The 20,615-nt window shown below is 37.7% G+C and overlaps 1 protein-coding gene across 9 annotated transcripts in view; it reads left to right on the top strand.

Moving 5' to 3' along the window:
• The window catches only part of PPEF1 (protein phosphatase with EF-hand domain 1), a 156,767-nt gene extending 138,432 nt beyond the window's left edge, over positions 1-18,335 (top strand). For all 9 annotated transcript variants that reach the window (XM_057538896.1, XM_057538894.1, XM_057538895.1 and 6 more), the window contains 4 exons: positions 8,452-8,558; positions 15,882-16,045; positions 17,133-17,217; positions 18,121-18,335. In XM_057538896.1, the coding sequence (XP_057394879.1) occupies positions 8,452-8,558; positions 15,882-16,045; positions 17,133-17,217; positions 18,121-18,329 (565 nt within the window). In that variant the 3' untranslated portion in view covers positions 18,330-18,335. The remainder of the gene's footprint in view (positions 1-8,451; positions 8,559-15,881; positions 16,046-17,132; positions 17,218-18,120) is intronic.
• The last annotated feature ends 2,280 nt before the right edge of the window (positions 18,336-20,615 follow it).

The following is a 20,615-nucleotide window of genomic DNA, read 5'->3' on the forward strand; positions in this document are numbered from 1 at the left end:
ACTCTGTATGACAGTCTCTAGATCCATCCACGTCTCAACAAATGACTCAATTTCATTCCTTTTTATGGCTGAGTAATATTCCATTGTATATATGTACCACAACTTCTTTATCCATTCGTCTGTTGATGGGCATTTAGGTTGCTTCCATGACCTGACTATTGTAAATAGTGCTGCAATGAACATTCGGGTGCATGTGTCCTTTTGAATTACGGTTTTCTCTGGGTATATGCCCAGTAGTGGGATTGCTGGGTCATATGGTAATTCTATTTTTAGTTTTTTAAGGAACCTCCATATTGTTCTCCATAGTGGCTGTATCAATTTACATTCCCACCAACAGTGCAAGAGGGTTCCCTTTTCTCCACACCCTCTCCAGCATTTGTTGTTTGTAGATTTTCTGATGATGCCCATTCTAACAGGAGTGAGGTGATACCTCATTGTAGTTTTGATTTGCATTTCTCTAATAATTAGTGATGTTGAGCATCTTTTCATGTGCTTCGTGGCCGTCTGTATGTCCTCTTTGGAGAAATGTCTATTTAGGTCTTCTGCCCATTTTTGGATTGGGGTGTTTGTTTCTTTGATATTGAGCTGAATGAGCTGTTTATATATTTTGGAGATTAATCCTTTGTCAGTTGATTCATTTGCAAATATTTTCTCCCATTCTGAGGGTTGTCTTTTTGTCTTGTTTATGGTTTCCTTTGCTGTGCAAGAGCTTTGTAGTTTCATTAGGTCCCACTTGTTTATTTTTGTTTTTATTTGCATTACTCTAGGAGGTGGATCAAAAAAGATCTTGCTGTGATTTATGTCAAAGAGTGTTCTTCCTATGTTTTCCTCTAAGAGTTTTATAGTGTCCAGTCTTATATTTAGGTCTCTAATCCATTTTGAGTTTATTTTTGTGTATGGTGTTAGGGAGTATTCTAATTTCATTCTTTTACATGTAGCTGTCCAGTTTTCCCAGCACCACTTATTGAAGAGACTGTCTTTTCTCCATTGTATATCTTTGCCTCCTTTGTCATAGATTAGTTGACCATAGGTGCGTGGGTTAATCTCTGGGCTTTCTATCTTGTTCCATTGATCTATGTTTCTGTTTTTGTGCCAGTACCATATTGTCTTGATTACTGTAGCTTTGTAGTATAGTCTGAAGTCAGGGAGTCTGATTCCTCCAGCTCCATTTTTTTGCCTCAAGACTGCTTTGGCTATTCGGGGTCTTTTGTGTCTCCATACAAATTTTAAGATGATTTGTTCTAGCTCCGTAAAAAATGCCATTGGTAATTTGATAGGGATTGCATTGAATCTGTAGATTGCTTTGGGTAGTATACTCATTTTCACAATGTTGATTCTTCCAATCCAAGAACATGGTATATCTCTCCATCTATTTGTATCATCTTTAATTTCTTTCATCAGTGTCTTATAGTTTTCTGCATACAGGTCTTTTGTCTCCCTAGGTAGGTTTATTCCTAGGTATTTTATTTTTTTTTGTTGCAATGGTAAATGGGAGTGTTTCCATAATTTCTCTTTCAGATTTTTCATCATTAGTGTATAGGAATGCAAGAGATTTCTGTGCATTAATTTTGTAACCTGCAACTTTACCATATTCATTAATTAGCTCTAGCAGTTTTCTGGTGGCAGTTTTAGGATTCTCTATGTATAGTATCATGTCATCCGCAAACAGTGACAGTTTTACTTCTTCTTTTCCAATTTGTATTCCTTTTATTTCTTTTTCTTCTCTGATTGCCGTGGCTAGGACTTCCAGAACTATGTTGAATAATAGTGGTGAGAGTGGACATCCTTGTCTCGTTCCTGATCTTAGAGGAAATGCTTTCAGTTTTTCACCATTGAGAATGATGTTTGCTGTGGGTTTGTCATATATGGCCTTTATTATGTTGAGGTAGGTTCCCTCTATGCCCACTTTCTGGAGAGTTTTTATCAGAAATGGGTGTTGAATTTTGTCAAAAGCTTTTTCTGCATCTATTGAGATGATCATATGGTTTTTATTCTTCAATTTGTTAATATGGTGTATCACATTGATTGATTTGCGTATATTGAAGAATCCTTGCATCCCTGGGATAAATCCCACTTGATCGTGGTGTATGATCCTTTTAATGTGTTGTTGGATTCTGTTTGCTAGTATTTTGTTGAGGATTTTTGCATCTATATTCATCAGTGATATTGGTCTGTAATTTTCTTTTTTTGTAGTGTCTTTGTCTGGTTTTGGTATCAGGGTGATGGTGGCCTCATAGAATGAGTTTGGGAGTGTTCCTTCTTCTGCAATTTTTTGGAAGAGTTTGAGAAGGATGGGTGTTAGCTCTTCTCTAAATGTTTGATAGAATTCACCTGTGAAGCCATCTGGTCCTGGACTTTTGTTTGTTGGAAGATTTTTAATCACAGTTTCAATTTCATTACTTGTGATTGGTCTGTTGATATTTTCTGTTTCTTCCTTTTTCAGTCTTGGAAGGTTATACCTTTCTAAGAATTTGTCCATTTCTTCCAGGTTGTCCATTTTATTGGCATAAAGTTGCTTGTAGTAGTCTCTTAGGATGTTTTGTATTTCTGCGGTGTCTGTTGTAACTTCTCCTTTTTCGTTTCTGATTTTATTGATTTGAGTCCTCTCCCTCTTTTTCTTGATGAGTCTGGCTAATGGCTTATCAATTTTGTTTATCTTCTCAAAGAACCAACTTTTAGTTTTATTGATCTTTGCTATTGTTTTCTTTGTTTCTATTTCATTTATTTCTGCTCTGATCTTTATGATTTCTTTCCTTCTGCTAACTTTGGGTTTTGTTTGTTCTTCTTTCTCTAGTTTCTTTAGGTGTAAGTTTAGATTGTTTACTTGAGATTTTTCTTGTTTCTTTAGGTAGGCTTGTATAGCTATAAACTTCCCTCTTAGAACCGCTTTTGCTGCATCCCATAGGTTTTGGATCGTCGTGTTTTCATTGTCATTTGTCTCTAGGTATTTTTTTATTTCCTGTTTGATTTCTTCAGTGATCTCTTGGTTATTTAGTAACGTATTGTTTAGCCTCCATGTGTTTGTCTTTTTTACGTTTTTTTCCCTGTAATTCATTTCTAATCTCATAGCGTTGTGGTCAGAAAAGATGCTTGATATGATTTCAATTTTCTTAAATTTACTGAGGCTTGATTTGTGACCCAAGATGTGATCTATCCTGGAGAATGTTCCGTGCGCACTTGAGAAGAACGTGTAATCTGCCGTTTTTGGATGGAATGTCTTATATATATCAATTAAATCTATCTGGTCTATTGTGTCATTTAAAGCTTGTGTTTCCTTATTTATTTTCATTTTGGATGATCTGTCCATTGGTGTAAGTGAGGTGTTAAAGTCCTCCACTATTGCTGTGTTACTGTCAATTTCCTCTTTCAGAGCTGTTAGCAGTTGCCTTATGTGTTGAGATGCTCTTATGTTGGGTGCATATATATTTATAATTGTTATATCTTCTTCTTGGATTGATCCCTTGATCATTATGTAGTGTCTTTCCTTGTCTCTTGTAACATTCTTTATTTTAATGTCTATTTTATGTGATATGAGTATTGCTACTCCAGCTTTCTTTTGATTTCCATTTGCATGGAATATCTTTTTCTATCCCCTCACTTTCAGTCTGAATGTGTCCCTAGGTCTGAAGTGGGTCTCTTGTAGACAGCATATATATGGGTCTTGTTTTTGTATCCATTCAGCAAGCCTGTGTCCTTTGGTTGGAGCATTTAATCCACTCACGTTTAAGGTAATTATCGATATGTATGTTCCTATGACCATTTTCTTAATTGTTTTGGGTTTGTTTTTGTAGGTCCTTTTCTTCTCTTGTGTTTCCCACTTAGAGAAGTTCCTTTAGCATTTGTTGTAGAGCTGGTTTGGTGGTGCTGAATTCTCTTAGCTTTTGCTTGTCTGTAAAGCTTTTGATTTCTCCATCAGAATCTGAATGAGATCCTTGCCAGGTAGAGTAATCTTGGTTGTAGGTTCTTCCCTTTCATCACTTTAAGTATATCATGCCACTCCCTTCTGGCTTGTAGAGTTTCTGTTGAGAAATCAGCTGTTAACCTTATGGGAGTTCCCTTGTATGTTATTTGTCGTTTTTCCCTTGCTGCTTTCAATCATTTTTCTTTGTCTTTAATTTTTGCCGATTTGATTACTATGTGTCTTGGCGTGTTTCTCCTTGGGTTTATTCTGTATGGGACTCGCTGCGCTTCCTGGACTTGGGTGGCTATTTCCTTTCCCATGTTAGGGAAGTTTTCGACTATAATCTCTTCAAATATATTCTCTGGTCCTTTCTCTCTCTCTTTTCCTTCTGGGACCCCTATAATGCGAATGTTGTTGCATTTGATGTTGTCCCAGAGGTCTCTTAGGCTGTCTTCATTTCTTTTCATTCTTTTTTCTTTATTCTGTTCCGCAGGAGTGAATTCCACCATTCTGTCTTCCAGGTCACTTATCCGTTCTTCTGCCTCAGTTATTCTGCTATTGATTCTTTCTAGTGTAGTTTTCATTTCAGTTATTGTATTGTTCATCTCTGTTTGTTTGTTCTTTAATTCTTCTAGGTCTTTGTTAAACATTTCTTGCATCTTCTCGATCTTTGCCTCCATTCTTTTTCCGAGGTCTTGGATCATCTTCACTATCATTATTCTGAATTCTTTTTCTGGAAGGTTGCCTATCTCCGTTTCATTTAGTTGTTTTTCTGGGGTTTTATCTTGTTCCTTCATCTGGTACATAGCCCTCTGCCTTTTCATCTTGTCTATCTTTCTGTGGATGTGGTTTTTGTTCCACAGGCTGCAGGATTGTAGTTCTTCTTGTTTCTGCTGTCTGCCCTCTGGTGGATGAGGCTATCTAAGAGGCTTGTGTAAGTTTCCTGATGGGAGGGACTGGTGGTGGGTAGAGCTGGCTGTTGCTTTGGTGGGCAGAGCTCAGTAAAACTTTAATCCGCTTGACTGCTGATGGGTGGGGCTGGGTTCCCTCTCTGTTGGTTGTTTGGCCTGAGGCAGCCCAACACTGGAGCCTACCTGGGCTCTTTGGTGGGGCTAATGACAGACGCTGGGAGGGCTCAGGCCAAGGAGTACTTCCCAGAACTTCTGCTGCCAGTGTCCTTGTCCCCATGGTGAGCCACAGCCACCCCCTGCCTCTGCAGGAGGCCCTCCAACACTAGCAGGTAGGTCTGGTTCAGTCTCCCCTGGGGTCACTTCTCCTTCCCCTGGGTCCCGATGCGCACACTACTTTGTGTGTGCCCTCCAAGAATGGGGTCTCTGTTTCCCCCAGTCCTGTTGAAGTCCTGCAATCAAATCCCACTAGCCCTCAAAGTCTGGTTCTCTAGGAATTCCTCCTCCTGTTGCCAGACCCCCAGGTTGGGAAGCCTGACGTGGGGTTCAGAACCTTCACTCCAGTGGGTGGACTTCTGTGGTATAAGTGTTCTCCAGTCTGTGAGTCACCCACCCAGCAGTTATGGGATTTGATTTTACTGTGATTGTGCCCCTCCTACCATCTCATTGTGGCTTCTCCTTTGTGTTTGGATGTGTGGTATCTTTTTTGGTGAGTTCCAGTGTCTTCCTGTCGATGATTGTCCAGCAGCTAGTTGTGATTCTGGTGTTCTCACAAGAGGGAGTGAGAGCTGGGATTGTTTTCTTAATTACATTTTTGGATTATTCATTTATAGTGTCTAGAAATACAGTTGATTTTTGTATGGTGTGCAATCTTAATGAACTTTTTTATTAGTTCTAATAGTTTTTTTAATTTATCGTTTTAATTGAAGTGTAGTTGCTGTACAAAGTTCTAATAGTTTTTAGTGGAATCTATGGGATTTTCTACATACAAAATCATATTATCTGTGAATGGGGATAGTTTTACTTCTTCCTTTCCAATCTGGATGCCTTTTACTTCCTTTTCTTGCTTAACTGCCTGGCTAGAACCTCCACACCAATATTGAAAAGAAGTGGTGAGAGCAGATACCCTTGTCTTCTTCCTGATCTTAAGAGGGACATATTCAGTCTTTCACCATTAAGTATGTTAGCTATGTGTTTTTTGTAGATGCCCCTTATCAGGTTGAGGATGTTCCCTTCCATGCCTAGTTTGTTGACTGTTTTTATCATGAAGAGTGTTGGATTTTGTCAAATACTTTTTCTGAATGTATTGAGATGATCATATGGATTTTGTCCTTTATTCTATTAATATGATGTGTTACATTGATTAATTTCAGATGTTAAACAAACCTTGCATTCTTGGGATACATCCCACTTGTTAATGGTATATGATCCTTTTTATGTATTGCTAGATGCAGTTTGCTAGTATTTTGTTGAGGATTTTCCATCTATATTCATAAGAGTTATTGGTCTGTCATTTTCTTGTGATCTTTGGTTTTGGTATCATGGTAATACTGGCTTTATATAATAAGATGGGTAGTATTCCCACCTTTTCTATTTTTTGGAAGAGTTTGTGAATGATTGGTATTAATTCTTCTTTAAATGTTTGGTAGAATTCACCAGTGAAGCCATCTGGCCCTGAGCTTTTCTTTGTGAGAAGTTGTTTGATTACTTATTCAATCTTATTCCTTGTTCCAGGTATGTTCAGTTTTCTATTTCTTCCTAGCCAATTTTGGTAATTTGTATCTTTATAGGAATTTGTCCATTATCTAATTTGTTGGCATACAATTGTTCATAGTATTCCCTTATACTTTTTATTTCTGTAAGGTCAGATGTGATGACCCCTCTTTCTAAAATCATTTGATTTTAGAAATTTGGGTCTTTTTTTTTTCCTTAGCCAGTCTAGCTAAAAGTTTGTCAATTTTATTGATCTTTTCAAAGAACCAATTTTTGGTTTTGTTAATTTTCTCTATTGTTTTTTTATTTCTCTATTTTATGTATTTCTCCTCTGTTCTTTATTATTTCCATCCATGTACTTGCTTTGGGTTTTAGTTTAATCTTTTTTTTTCTAGCTTTTGAAGATAGACATTATGCTATTGATTTGATATCTTTCTCTTTTAATATAGGTATTTATGGATATATATTTTCCTCTAAGCACTGCCTTAATTGCATCTCATATGTTTTGGCATGTTGTATTTACAGTTTCATTCATCTTAAAGTATTTTCTATTTCTGTTGTGATTTCTTCTTTGACCCATTGGTTATTTAGGATTGTATTGCTTAATTTCCTTACATGGTGATTTTCCCAATTTCTTTGTTATTAATCTCTAATTTATTTATTTATTTGTAGTCAGGAAAGATACTTTGTATGGTTTTAATCATTTTAAATCTATTGAGACTTACATTATGGCCTAACATGGGGTCTATTGTGGAGAATATTCCATATACGCTTTAGAAGAATATATATTCTGCTGATGTTGGGTGGAGTGTTTTATACAAATCTCTTAGATCCAATTGGTTTATAGTGCTGTTCAAGTCTTTTCTATCCTTTTTGATTTTCTGCCCAGTTGTTCTATCTATTATTGAAAGTAGAGTATTGAAGTCCCCAACTATTATTGTTGAATTGTCTATTTGCCCCCTCAATTCTGTCAGTTTTTGTTTCATGTAGCTTTGGGCTCTGTTGTTAGTTTCATATATGTTTTATAATTATTTCATCTTCTTGACTGATTGGTTCTTTTATCATTATAAAATATCCCTCTTTATCTCTAGTAATAGCTTTTGTCTTAAAGTCTATTTTGTCTACTATTAGTATGGCCACTCTAACTGTCTTCTGGTTGCTGTTTGCATGGTATACTTTTTCCTTTCAAACTCTTTGTACCTTTGAAACTAAAGTGTGTCTCCTGTAGACAACATATAGTTGGATCTTATTTTTTTAATTCAGTCTCACAATCTCTGCTTTTTTATTTAATCCATTCAAATGCGATGTTATTATTGATATGGTTGGATTTACATCTGCCATTTTGCTTTTTTGGGGTAACTCATGACTACTTTGTTCTTCTGTTCCTCCTTTATTTTGAATTTATTTTTGTAAATGGTCTGAGGTAGAAGTTTAACATCCAGACATTAATTGTGCTAGCACTATTTTGAAAAATCGTCCTTTTCTACTGAATTTTAATACCTCCTTTGTCATATATATTGTTGCCATATATATTATAGTTCACTATATTTATGAAAATTCTATTCTATTCATGTATGTATCTGTCTTCTCTTGTGTCAATACCTGCTGTTTTGTTTAAGTAACTTTAAGGTAAATTTCAACATCTGCTATAGCAAGTCCCTCTTTGTTTTCCTTCTTGTCTTGGATATTCTCATACACTAATTGTTCATGTGAATCTTTGAAATCAAAAAGAAAATACCAGTGATAATCCTTTTAAAATTTCACACACACATACATATAAACACATTCACCACCTAGTAATATGTTATGTGTTAAGTTAGACAGTTCATTTTAATGTAGAAACTGGTGAGTGGCAACAAATCATATTAAAATGAAACAGAACAGGATGACTTATGTAACTTTCACCTAATAATTATTTTCTTAACATAGGGTGAATGCTCTTGAAAGTAGTGCCATCAGGATGTTAAAAGAGAGAATGATTTCACAAAAAACTGACCTCATTCGTGTTTTCCAACTTCAAGACTGCAGTAAATCAGGTAAAAAAATTATGTAATGCTTACCATTTCTTAACATACCAGGTTACCTACAAATTAGTTTTCATTTTCTTTGCTTCCTTAAGATTTCAGTTTTCTACTTTTACCAGCAAGGAATGATAGAGATAAAAATGAAATATAATCCATTATATGCTTGGACAAAAGCATATTCCTCCTTTTCAGTAAGCTTCTTTCAACTTAAAAAAACAACAACAACCCAGAATTAGACTTCTCTTCTGGTAGTATTTTGACTAGACACTCTGGAAGGTCCTCCTGTTAAGAAACAGCTAGATTCTAGAGGATACAGAATTTTAATGCATTTACCAGCCTCACAGTAATTAAGATAAATCTCTAGGCTGCATTTCCTCGCCCCATTAAAGGATTTTTAAAACCACATGTTGGAACATGGAGCAGCAAGCAAGCACAAAAGGCTAGATTGTCCTGGGGGCAAATGCTAATATTGGTGTAGCAGTCAATCCTGAGACTAAACCGTAGGATAGTAGAAAGATGGATAAACTGAATTTGAGACTTACAACATTAAGCCTAGATCCTCAAAGTGACTAAAGTAGTCCTAGGTCTGTAGTGCCCCCAACTCCTGGCAAGCAAATGCAAATCCATCTTCATGGGAAGCATCCCTAATTTGGGCCACTAGTATATCCAGAGATTAGGATCAACTAATATGAGGTCACAACCGAAGATCACTAAACAAACAAGGGGACAAGCTACCATGAGGGAGAGTCAGCAGAAACAATAAGCAACAGATTAGTTTCCCAAGGACATCATATATTGGAATTATCAAATACAAAATAAAAAATTACTGAGAAAGAAAATGTTTAAAGAAATGAAAGATGGAATCACAAATATGCATTTGAAAATGATTTAAAGAAGAACCATTTTTATTTTATATAGATATAAAAACTCATTAAGAAAACATAGTGAGTGGGTTAAACAGAAGATTAGACATTGCTTAAAAAAGAATTAGAAAGATTAAGAATCAAATGTGTAACATACATCTAATCAGGGTCCCAGGAGGAGAGAATGTAAGAGAGAATATATTTGACATGATAATGGCTGAGACTTTTCCAGAACTGTCAAAAGACTCAAATTCACAGGTAAAGAGGAACAGTGATTCTCAAATAGGATAAATAAAATTAAATTCACACCTACACACACTTGTGGTGAAACTGCAGAGCACCAACAGCGAAGAGAAAATCTTAAAAGCAAGCAGAGGAAACACACGGTGCTACAGAGACAACAATTAGAGTGATGTCAGACTTCTCAACAGTTGCAACAGAAGCCAGTAGACAATAGAATCATATATACAGGTGGTCCCCAATTTATGGTGGTTCGACTTACAATTTTTCAACTTTAAATTGGTGTGAAAGCCATATGCATTGAGTAGAAACCATACTTCGAATTTTGAATTTTGATCTTTTCCCAGGGTAGCAATATGTGGTAAAGTGCTCTCTCATTATGCTGGGTAGTAGTATTGAGCCACAGCTCCCAGTCAGCCACAAGATCACAAGGGTAAACAACCGATACACTTACAACCATTCCATACCCATACAGCCATTCTGTTTTTCACTTTCAGTACAGTATTCTATAAATTACATGAGATATTCAACACTTTACTATAAAATAGGTTTTGTGTTAGATGATTTTGCCCAACTATAGGCTAATGTAAGTGATCTGAGCACATTTAAGGTAGGCTAGGCTAAGCTATGCTGTTCAGTAGGTTAGATGTAAATATTAAATGCATTTTTTACTCACAATATCTTAAACTTATGATAGGTTTATTGGGATGTAACTGCATTTTAAGTCAGGGAAAATCTGTACAAAACATTGAAAATAAAATTTATGAAAAGAGGCAACATGAAAACACTAACAAAAACAAAGTGGGAATAGCTGTATTAATATCAGACAAAGTAGACTTCAAGGAGATATACATTACTAGAAAAATAAAGGGACACTTTATGATAAAATATTCAGCTTTCCAACTAAATCCATTCTAAATGTGTATGCACCTATTAATACAGCCTCCTTCAAAAATATGTAAAACAAAAATGCACTGAACAAGTAGAAGTAGAAAAACCTACCATCATAGTGGGAGATTTTAACACTCCTCTCTCACAGGAACCGAAAGTATAAACAGACAAAAAGATTAGCAAACTTTCCCTAAAAGACATATTGAATATGTAGAACTCTGCATCCAACATTGCAGAATATACATTGCTGTCAAGCACAAATGGAACATTTACAAAAATTGACCTTTAAATGGAACATAAAGTAAATCTCAACAAATTTTGTATTGGAAACGTATAGAATAAATTCTCTGACATAGTGAATTGAGCTACAACTCAATTACATAAGGTAGCTAGAAAATCCCCTTGGGCTTGGAAATGAGAAATACACTTCTAAATAACCCTTGGATCAAAGAAGAAATCACAGTGGAAATTAGAATGCTGAAATTGAGTAATGAAAATACAACATATCAGAACTTATGGGATGCAAATTAGAGAGGCATTGATATCCTTCAGTGTATATATTTTAAAAGATGAAACTGTGATCAACAAAGTAACAAAAAGTGGTTCTTTGAAGAAAATGTTGATATAACCCTCATAAGGAGAGAAAGAAAGAGAGACCAAATAACTGATGCCAGAATTGAAAGGGGGGACATCACTACAGACTTTACAGATATTAAAAAGATCATAAGATATATTTTGGAAATTCTTATGCTAATAAATGGAAACTTTAGATTAAATGGACACATTCTTAAAATATATATATGTACACACACACTTATAAAAACTGACACAAAAAGAAATAGAAAATCTGAACAATCCTATAACTATTAAAGAAATTGGATCTGAAATTTTGAAACTTTCCACATAGAAAGCTCTGAGCTCATATAGCTTCATTAGCCATTACAGTATGCATATTTAATATTTTAAGGAAGAAATGAAACCAGTGTTACAGAAACTCTTCCAGAGAATAGAAACAGAGGGAACACTTTCTTTTTTTTTTTTTGGCTGCGCCACATGGCTTGAGGGTTCCCAGACCAGGGATCGAACCCGTGCCCTTGGCAGTGAAAGCACAGAGTCCTAACCACTGGACCGCCAGGGAATTCTCAAGGGAACACTTTCAAGATGATTTTAGGAGGTCAGCATAACCTTGATACCAAAACCTAACAAGAACATTATGGAAAACGAAAATTAAAAGCTAATATCACTCATACATTTAGATGAAAAAAATCCTGGATGAAATAATAGCAAAAGGTTAGTGTATCACAACAGAGTTTAGTTTATTCTAGGAACACTAGGAATTCTAGGTTGTTTTAGCATTTGAAAATCAATCAGTGTAATTCACCACTTAACAAAACTTAAAGAAGTAATATAATTCTCTCAAGAAAAAAATTGTTTCATGTATTTTGCCCTGGTTTCATGGGTTTAAAAAACATTTAGAAAACTAAAAATGGAAGTAAACTTCCTTAATCTCATCAAGGATATCTACCAAAGCCTATAGAAAATAGCATACTTAATGGAGACATGTTGAAACCTTTCCTTCTAAGTTTGGGAATGAGGGAAGGATGCTGTAGCAGACTGAATAATGCCCCTTCCCATAATATATCCACATTCTAATCCCCAGAATCTGTGACTGTTACCTTATTTGGCAAAAGGGACTTTGCAGATGTGATTAAGTTAAATATCTTGACCTGAGGAGATTATCCTGCATTATCTAGGTGGGTCTGATGTAATCACAATGGTCTTTATAAGAGGCACATAGGAAGAGTCAGAATCAGAGAATGTGATGTGATGATGGAAGCAGATATTGAAATAATGCACTTTGAAAAAGGAGGAAGGTGCCCCAAGCCAAGGAATATAGGCAACCATTAGAAGCTGAAAAAGGCAAGGAAAGAGATTGTCCCTTCAGAGCCTCCAGAAGGAACCAGCCCTGCTGACACTTGACTTTGGCCCAGTGAAACTGATTTTGTACTTCTAACCTCCAGAACTGTAAGAGAATAAATATGTGTTATTTTAAGCCACTAACTCTATGGTAATTTGTTCGAGCAGCAATAGGAAACTAATACAGAGGCCCCCTCTCAAGACTCTGTTCAACTTTGTACTAGGGATGCTAGCCAGTACAACAAGGCAAGTTAAATAAAATGATAAGGATTAGAAAGAAGAAATAAAATGTCACTATGCATAGACAACATGCCAAATAAATCCACAGAAAAACTGTTAGAATTAATAAGTGAATCTAGCAAGTTGTAGAACCTCAAGGTCAATAAACAGAAATTGATTGCACTTCCATATACTAGTGTATCAGTCAGAATCTATTCAGGAGACAGAAACCACATCAGTAATTTGAACGAGGAAACAATATAAAGAATTATAAACTAGTGAAAGGTGATTAATTACTAATAGGAATAAAAGAGAAATCTAAAGAATACAAGAACAGAAAGTGTAGGGAACAACTATTGTCTCTAAGGCTGAGAGAGAGTATCCAAGGAAGGAACAAACTTGGAAGAGTCCCCTACTTCCAACCAAGGCTAAGATTCAGACCTCATTGGAGAGGGTGTCACTGTGGCCCGCTGGATGGGGTGAAAGTTCACTGAGGTGTCTCAGGTCAGAGTTGGTCTGTAGCTAGTGGGCTAGGAAGAGAATGGAGCCGCCCACTGTGGTGCCATCAGAACTCTCTTTGGGCTATGCACCACTGTGTCGCCCACACACCGCTGGCAAGGGAACCACCCACTGTGGTGTCCATGAAATTCACTAGAGAGTGGGTGCCACTGCATTTCCCACACACCTCTAGCAGCCATGCTATGCTGTAGAAGCAAGAAGCAAAGTACACCAGAACCGTTTCTTCTGCTATGTCTTAGAGCATTCTTCCTGCACCCTCTGCTGACAAAGCCTAACATTATGCCAGCTGCCAAAGGAGAAATATTTACAGGGTTCAGCTCCAATATCACAAAATAGGGCAAAGAAAGGTAGATTTTTAAGTGGGTGGAAGTAAATTGATAACTGGTATAGGCAGCCATTAACTTTTAGATAATGAAAATCTTAAAAGATACCATTCACAATAGATAATCAAGTACCGAGAAGGAAACCAAATGATTGATGTGTGAGATTTCTAAAATATTATTAAAAGAAATAAAAAAGAACTGAAACACATGGGTGGGTATTATGGGTGGGTATTATGTTCAAGGGCCAAAGTTGTCAAGATATAAATTGTCCCCAAATTGAGCTATAGGTTTAATGCACCAAAGGGGCATATACAGAATGTTCTTAGCACTGTTTGTAATAGCACCAAACTGTAGATAATCCAATGTCCACCAACAATAGAATGGGTATATAAATTTTGAATATGTGGAATACTATACATCAATGAAAACGAAGACACTACAACTAAATGGAACAACATGGCTGAATCTCATGAACTTAGTGTTGAGCAAAGGAAGTAAGATTCCTCCCAAAATATTTACTTTATGATTCTGTTTATATATAGATCAAAAAAGGCAAAAAGTAAACTATAGTGTTAGAAATCAATATAGTGACTCTCCTTGGGAAAGTGGGAGGTGATAGTAATTATGAGGGGCCACAGAGGGGGCTTTTGGATATTGGCAGTGTTCTATTTCTTGTCCTTGGTGGTGGTTGCATAAGAAACCCCTTTGTGATAATTCACTGAGTTCTGTATTTGTTTTGTGAACTTTTCTGTATGCGTTAAACTTCAATTAAAAAAAAAAAGAATTATGTCCTTAGCAGGTAAGTATGTGGGGAATCGTCTTGGTGGGAGTGTAAAATGGCTACTCTTTTTTTTTTTTAATTAATTTATTTTTGGCTGTGTTGGGTCTTCGTTGCTGCGTGCGGGCTTTCTCTAGTTGTGGCAAGCAGGGGCTACTCTCCCTTGCGGTGGGTGGGCTTCCCATTGTGGTGGCTTCTCTTGTTGCGGAGCATGGGGTCTAGGTGCGCGGGCTTCAGTAGTTGTGGCATGCAGGCTCAGTAGTTGTGGCTCGTGGGCTCTGGAGCGCAGGCTCAGTAGTTGTGGTGCATGGGCTTAGATGCTCCACGGCACGTGGAATCCTCCTGGACTAGGGATCGAACCCGTGTCCCCTGCATTGGCAGGCAGATTCTTAACCACTGCGCCACCAGGGAAGTCCCTGGCTACTCTTTCTTTCTCTTTTTTGCTTTTTAAAAAATGTATTTATTTGTTTGTTTGCGTATTTATTTATTTATGGCTGCATTAGGTCTTCGTTGCTGCACGCGGGCTTTCTTTAGTTGCGTCGAGCGGGGGCTACTCTTCATTGTGGTGCGCGGGCTTCTCTTTGCGGTGGCTTCTCTTGTTGTGGAGCACAGGCTCTAGGTGTGTGGGCTTCAGCAGTTGTGGCTCATGGGCTCTAGAGCACAGGCTCAGTAGTTGTGGCACATGGGCTTAGTTGCTCCGCAGCATGTGGGATCTTCCTGGACCAGGGCTCGAACCCGTGTCCCCTGCATTGACAGGCGGATTCTTAACCACTGCGCCGCCAGGGAAGCCCCCTGGCTACTCTTTCTTGAAAGCAGTTTGGCAATATATATCAAAAGCCTTAAAAATGTACATACCCTTTGATCCAGCAATTCCACTTCTAGGAATGATCCTAAGAAAATAATGGAATAGTTTCACAGCCATTAAAAGAATGATGTAGATCTATGTTTATTAACATAGATGCATGTCCATGATTTATTGTAAGTAAAAAATCAGGTTAGAATATATATGTTTGTTATGTGTGTGTGTTGCCATATGTAATACACATATGTAAAACATATGGTATAAAGTATATTTGGCTTTAAGATAAAATATATATACATTTATATATACATGTTTATATACATGGAAAAACATGAACATATCTTTAAAAATCAGAAAAAATAAAGGTATTTAGACTTCAAAAAACTACATATAATTTTAGGAGATGAAAGGATATTACTTGGGAAAATGAGACATGAACAATATGCCCAAATGCTAAAAATAAAAGTAATCTTTTATCCTTTATATCCTTTTGTGTTTTCAAATCTTCTATTATAAACATACCTTACTTTGTTAATGAGAAAAAGGGGAAAAAATCTAGTATACCCAAATTCTGATTGCTTACCCATAACAGTAAGGGAAAGATCTGCGGAACCCCAAAGGTTATTCCTCCCTCAGAGTCGGGGGTCTGGTAGGACAGATCATAAAGGGGAGCAGAGGCACCCAGGCCTCAAAACTGAGGCTGTCTGCTTGCTCCATTGATGAGGTTGCATTTTTAATCAAATTATCAACCAATTATATGAGCTTTGTTGCTGTTGTTGTTAGGAAAACTTTCTGTGGGCCAGTGGGCTTTTTCCATGGAGAACGTTTTGGGGCTGAACTTGCCATGGAGATCCCTGAGTTCACGTCTGGTAACCATAGACAAAGATGGAAATATTGACTACATGTCCAGCTTCCAAGATATCCACATTCAGAAACCTGTGAAAGAGGTAAGTGAAACACAGCCCCCGGCTAAAACCTGGCTGGCGTCTAACAGCCTTTGGACAACTTATAAGAGTTCCTTAGTTCTTTGAAAAGTTGGGAGTGGAATCGTCTAATGGGTGGGCGTGGCACTCTTAGGAAAGACCTAAGGGGGATCTTCCAGATACATTGTGATCTGTTCAGGAAGTTTGTGTGTTCTAAGGATAGGCAAAAAGAAAAAAGAAGAAAAGGCTTCTGCAAGCAAATCTGTGTCAAATATGTGATTCTTCTCTTAAGTGCTGTCCAGCAGAAGGGCATATATGACATCTATTCTTTCATATAATACTCTTTAAAATACTCAACATACTCCTATTAACTGTCAGTAAGTATAGACTTACTGATATGACATCTTATACCTTAAAGAATTTTAAAATTTAGAATTTCTTATTAAAATGGGGATACCCCAGGAAGAGTTGTCAGACCCCCAGTACTTATTAGTTAACAACTCATCAGCAATTAGTTATAGTATTGGGCTGAAAGTGAGCTGATGGGAGCTAGGACTGGGGTGATTGTTTGCAGGAGAGTTGAGAAGTTGAGCAGGAAAAGGGAAGTAAAACTGCACGTGGGAAACTAAAATACCCACAGAAAGGAGGCTTTTGGCTTCACTTGAGAGACAGTTTACCATGGTGGCTAAGCTCCCAGGCCTTGGCTTCAGGCCAAGATTCAAATCCCACTTACCAGCTATGTGAACCTTGGGAAACTTACTTTACCTCTCTGTCTTCCAGTCTGTAAAATGGGCATAATAATAGTTCTGTTCCTTGGGGCTATTGTTGAGGACTGAATGAAATAATCCGTAGAAGCTGTCAGTGCAGAGCCTGGCACACAGATTCGCTTTGGCCCAACCCCTAAGGAACAGAGACTGCAGGCGCTACAGAACACAAGAGCATGGTCTTTTATCTGATTCAAGAGGGTTGGGCCTCCAAGGAAGGCCTGCCTTCTCAAATTTCTATCTAAATCACATACTTCGAATTGGTGACCATGTTGTGTGTTTGTTACTTTTACTAAAATTGATCTGTTATAAATTCTATATGTCTTAACACTTAGTCTTTATTTTAGGCTCAGTATACTCTGATTGAAACAGTGTACAGATACCGATCTGACCTGCAAATCATCTTTAATGTCATTGACTCTGATCACTCAGGTAGGTTCACTTTGATTGGTTCAGTAGCAATAGAAAGCAAAGGCTAGTCTGTTTCTTTTAAACCAGAATTCTGTTTTCATCTATTGCATTCTTCATCCAAACTTGATTTAACTCAGGGGTGGGGGGTAGGGATAAACTCATGTTTAATATTATTGTTTTTTTTAGTTTGGCCACAGACTCTCTATTCGAGTCCATATGGTATAGGCTTATATATCCATTAGTCAGACAAGAATAGCTCCTTTTATAAATCACCAGCACAGATGAAAAGATAATCCACTGTCCATTTAAAAATTGTAGTTATTCCTGGCAATAAAAATCATTCCTAGAGTTCTGATTCTGTTTTGGTGACTAAGAACTCATTTTCTGCTTAGCTTTGATGCACAATTATTTATTTTCAAACTTAAAAAAAATCATCAGATAATCCCCAACTGCAGAGACCATTGAGTACCAAAAAATCAATAATCAAAACACAAAAGTAAATTACTCCCTATAGAAAATGGCAGAGCCACTGTTTGCAATCCTCTTTTTGAGTCCCAGGGTTAATTCTCCCTCTGCTTTGATGTAGCTCTCCTCTCTGCCCTCCTTCCATGTCCCTCTCCCTTAGATTTTAGATCTTGTAATTTCTATACTACATATAGTACCACATCTACAATCTCCCCCACCCCATTCCTTCACTGTTCACTTATTCCAGCTTTAGAATAATCTCAGGATCACTTGGTAGTTGAAAGTGACATATTGTTTCTTATATTTACAATCTTACTTTTCCATTTCCTTCAGTGTCTCGATGGTCAGGCATGTTAGTGAGCTGCTAATTGGGACTATTCAGTCAGTATGGCTTTCCGCACCCCTCCCTAAGGTGGGTCTTAAAATGAACACTCATGACCTTCTCCTATATTCTTTTAGGCCTGATCTCCATGGAAGAATTTCGTAGCATGTGGAAACTTTTCACAAGTTACTACAGTGTCTGTATTGATGATTCCCAGATAGATGAGCTCGCCGAAAGGATGGACTTAAACAAAGATGGAAGCATTGACTTTAATGAGTTTTTAAAGGCTTTCTATGTAGTGCATAAATTTGACAAGTTGAATAAATCAGACACCAAGTTTGCTTAACAAGAATTAGGGCTTTCCCTCCTTGTAAACAGTTGGCCCAAATCACTGACAGAATCTTTGCCACGACCCTTGAAATTCATAGTCAGTAGTAGAGAAAAGTAGACCCCAATTCACACCATGAGCAGATGTATAATGTGGGTATTGGAAGTCTCTCGTAAACTGCTATTGGTAAGACTAGGTTAAATGTCAGCTGATAGGATTTGGCTCCAGTGGCGGGACTCACACACTGCCAGGTAGAAACTGGATTTGAGCCTAGTGTTGGTCTCTTGGATGCCACCTAACCAGGAGACCTGAGCAGTTTGTAAACATATTGAAAAGAACCCACAGAATACCAGAGGAAAGTACAACATCTGTGAGTGGTTGAGGAATGGGAGGAGGAATACCGAACTATTAAAAATATTTCCATCTTTAAACTGTAATCTTCTTTGGAGATATCATAAACCAGTGATTTTCAGCTGTGGGGGAACCACCTTCAGGGATGGGAGCCATATCAGAATCTCGGGGGAAGCTGTGGGAGTGTATTGTTTGAAAAAGCGTATTTTTTTCTTGTCTGTTGGAGATAGAAAGTGAGTACATTCAGACTGAGCCCTATAATTAATATGGTTTGACACCTTCACTGGTAAGATGGGGCCTTGGTGATGCATACATTGTGCAATTTATTCTGCCATTCTGATTGCCTATCAAACACAATAAGAGATTTCTGTTTGAAGGTGAGTATATGTTTCATTTTTTTCTTGAAGTTTGAGAACTTCAAGATCTATGAATATGCCAGGTTAGATATCCTGCTACACACACCAGAAATAATGGATCACATATAATAAATATCTTTTAAAAATGCATAGCTGAGCTGGCAAGTAAGTAAAAGAAACCCCAGGGGCTGGGGGGTACTTCCCTGGTGGCACAGTGGATGAGAATCTGCCTGGCAGTGCAGGGGACACAGGTTCGATCCCTGGTCCAAGAAGATCCCACGTGCCGTGGAGCAAATAAGCCTGTGCACCACAACTGCTGAGCCCGTGCGCCACAACTACTGAGCCTGTGCACCACAACTACTGAAGCCTGTGTGCTGCAACTACTGAAGCCTGCACGCCTAGAGCCCATGCTCCACAACAAGAGAAGCCACCACAATGGAGAAGCCCGTGCACCGCAACAGAGAGTAGCCCCTGCTCGCCACAACTAGAGAAAGCCTGTCTGCAGCAATGAAGACCCAACACAGCCAAAAATAAATAAAATTTAAAAAAAAAAGAAACCCCAAGGTTAGGAAAAAAAAGAGCATAATTAAAATCATAGCAATATTAACTTTGGACAGGATAGACTTTAAGGCAAAGAATAATATCATTAGGGATAAAAAGGTCATTACTGAACGCTAAAAGGAATGATTCACCAGGAAGATATAATAGTTTTTAAACTGATATGCATCTAAAAACTTAGAGCTTTAAAATTGATAATGCAAAAATTGACATAACTACTAGGAGAAATTGATAGAGGGAGATTTTTAATATACCTCTGTCAGTAATTGAGCATGTAAATAAAAAGCTTGTGTATAGAAAATTGGACAACCCAGTTAATCCACCTGATCATGTATGTATATGTATACTCTGCAATCAGTTTTAGAGAATACACATTATTTCCAAGCACTTATGGAACATTTATAAAAATAGATCATGTATTAGACCCCAAAAGATATCTCAAATACTAAGCAATCAGTTAACAAAGATACTACATTTTCTGGTCATTGTGCATAATTTTCCTGGGGAAAAATATAATTTACTAATGCTAACTCAAGAACAATAGGAGGGTCTAAAGAGACACATAACCATTAAAGAAGTGTCCGTTTGGCTAGGCTGAACTACATTTCTCAGAATTCCCTTTCTTGTATGTTTCTGGTTAAGGTGGGCCACAGTGGAGATTCCTGAGAGAGTTGGAAGGCAAAGAGAAGCAGCAACCATTGTGTAGCTCCCACACACTCTTGCTGAGCTGCCGATTCACCTTGTGGGTGTGAAGCAGCAGCTAGGCCTGCAATTGCTCTACATTCCCCTGGATCCCCTGTTAGCTGCTCTGATTCCCGGGACCACTGTGTGTGTTTAGCTCCGTGATGGGTGCCCGGGCCAGGTGTGTGTGTTTAGCGCCATGATGCGATTCTCGGGCCAGGTGTGTGTGTTTAGCTCCATGATGAGGTTCCTCGGGCCCAGTGTGTGTGTTTAGCGCCATGATGAACGGCCCTGGCTTCTTCAGGTCGCCGAGGCCTCAGGCTTTAGTCCGTTCTTGCGGGGTGCCAGCTTGTGCCTG

Source organism: Balaenoptera acutorostrata, chromosome X (assembly GCF_949987535.1).
Source record: "Balaenoptera acutorostrata chromosome X, mBalAcu1.1, whole genome shotgun sequence".
Taxonomy (NCBI): domain Eukaryota; kingdom Metazoa; phylum Chordata; class Mammalia; order Artiodactyla; family Balaenopteridae; genus Balaenoptera; species Balaenoptera acutorostrata.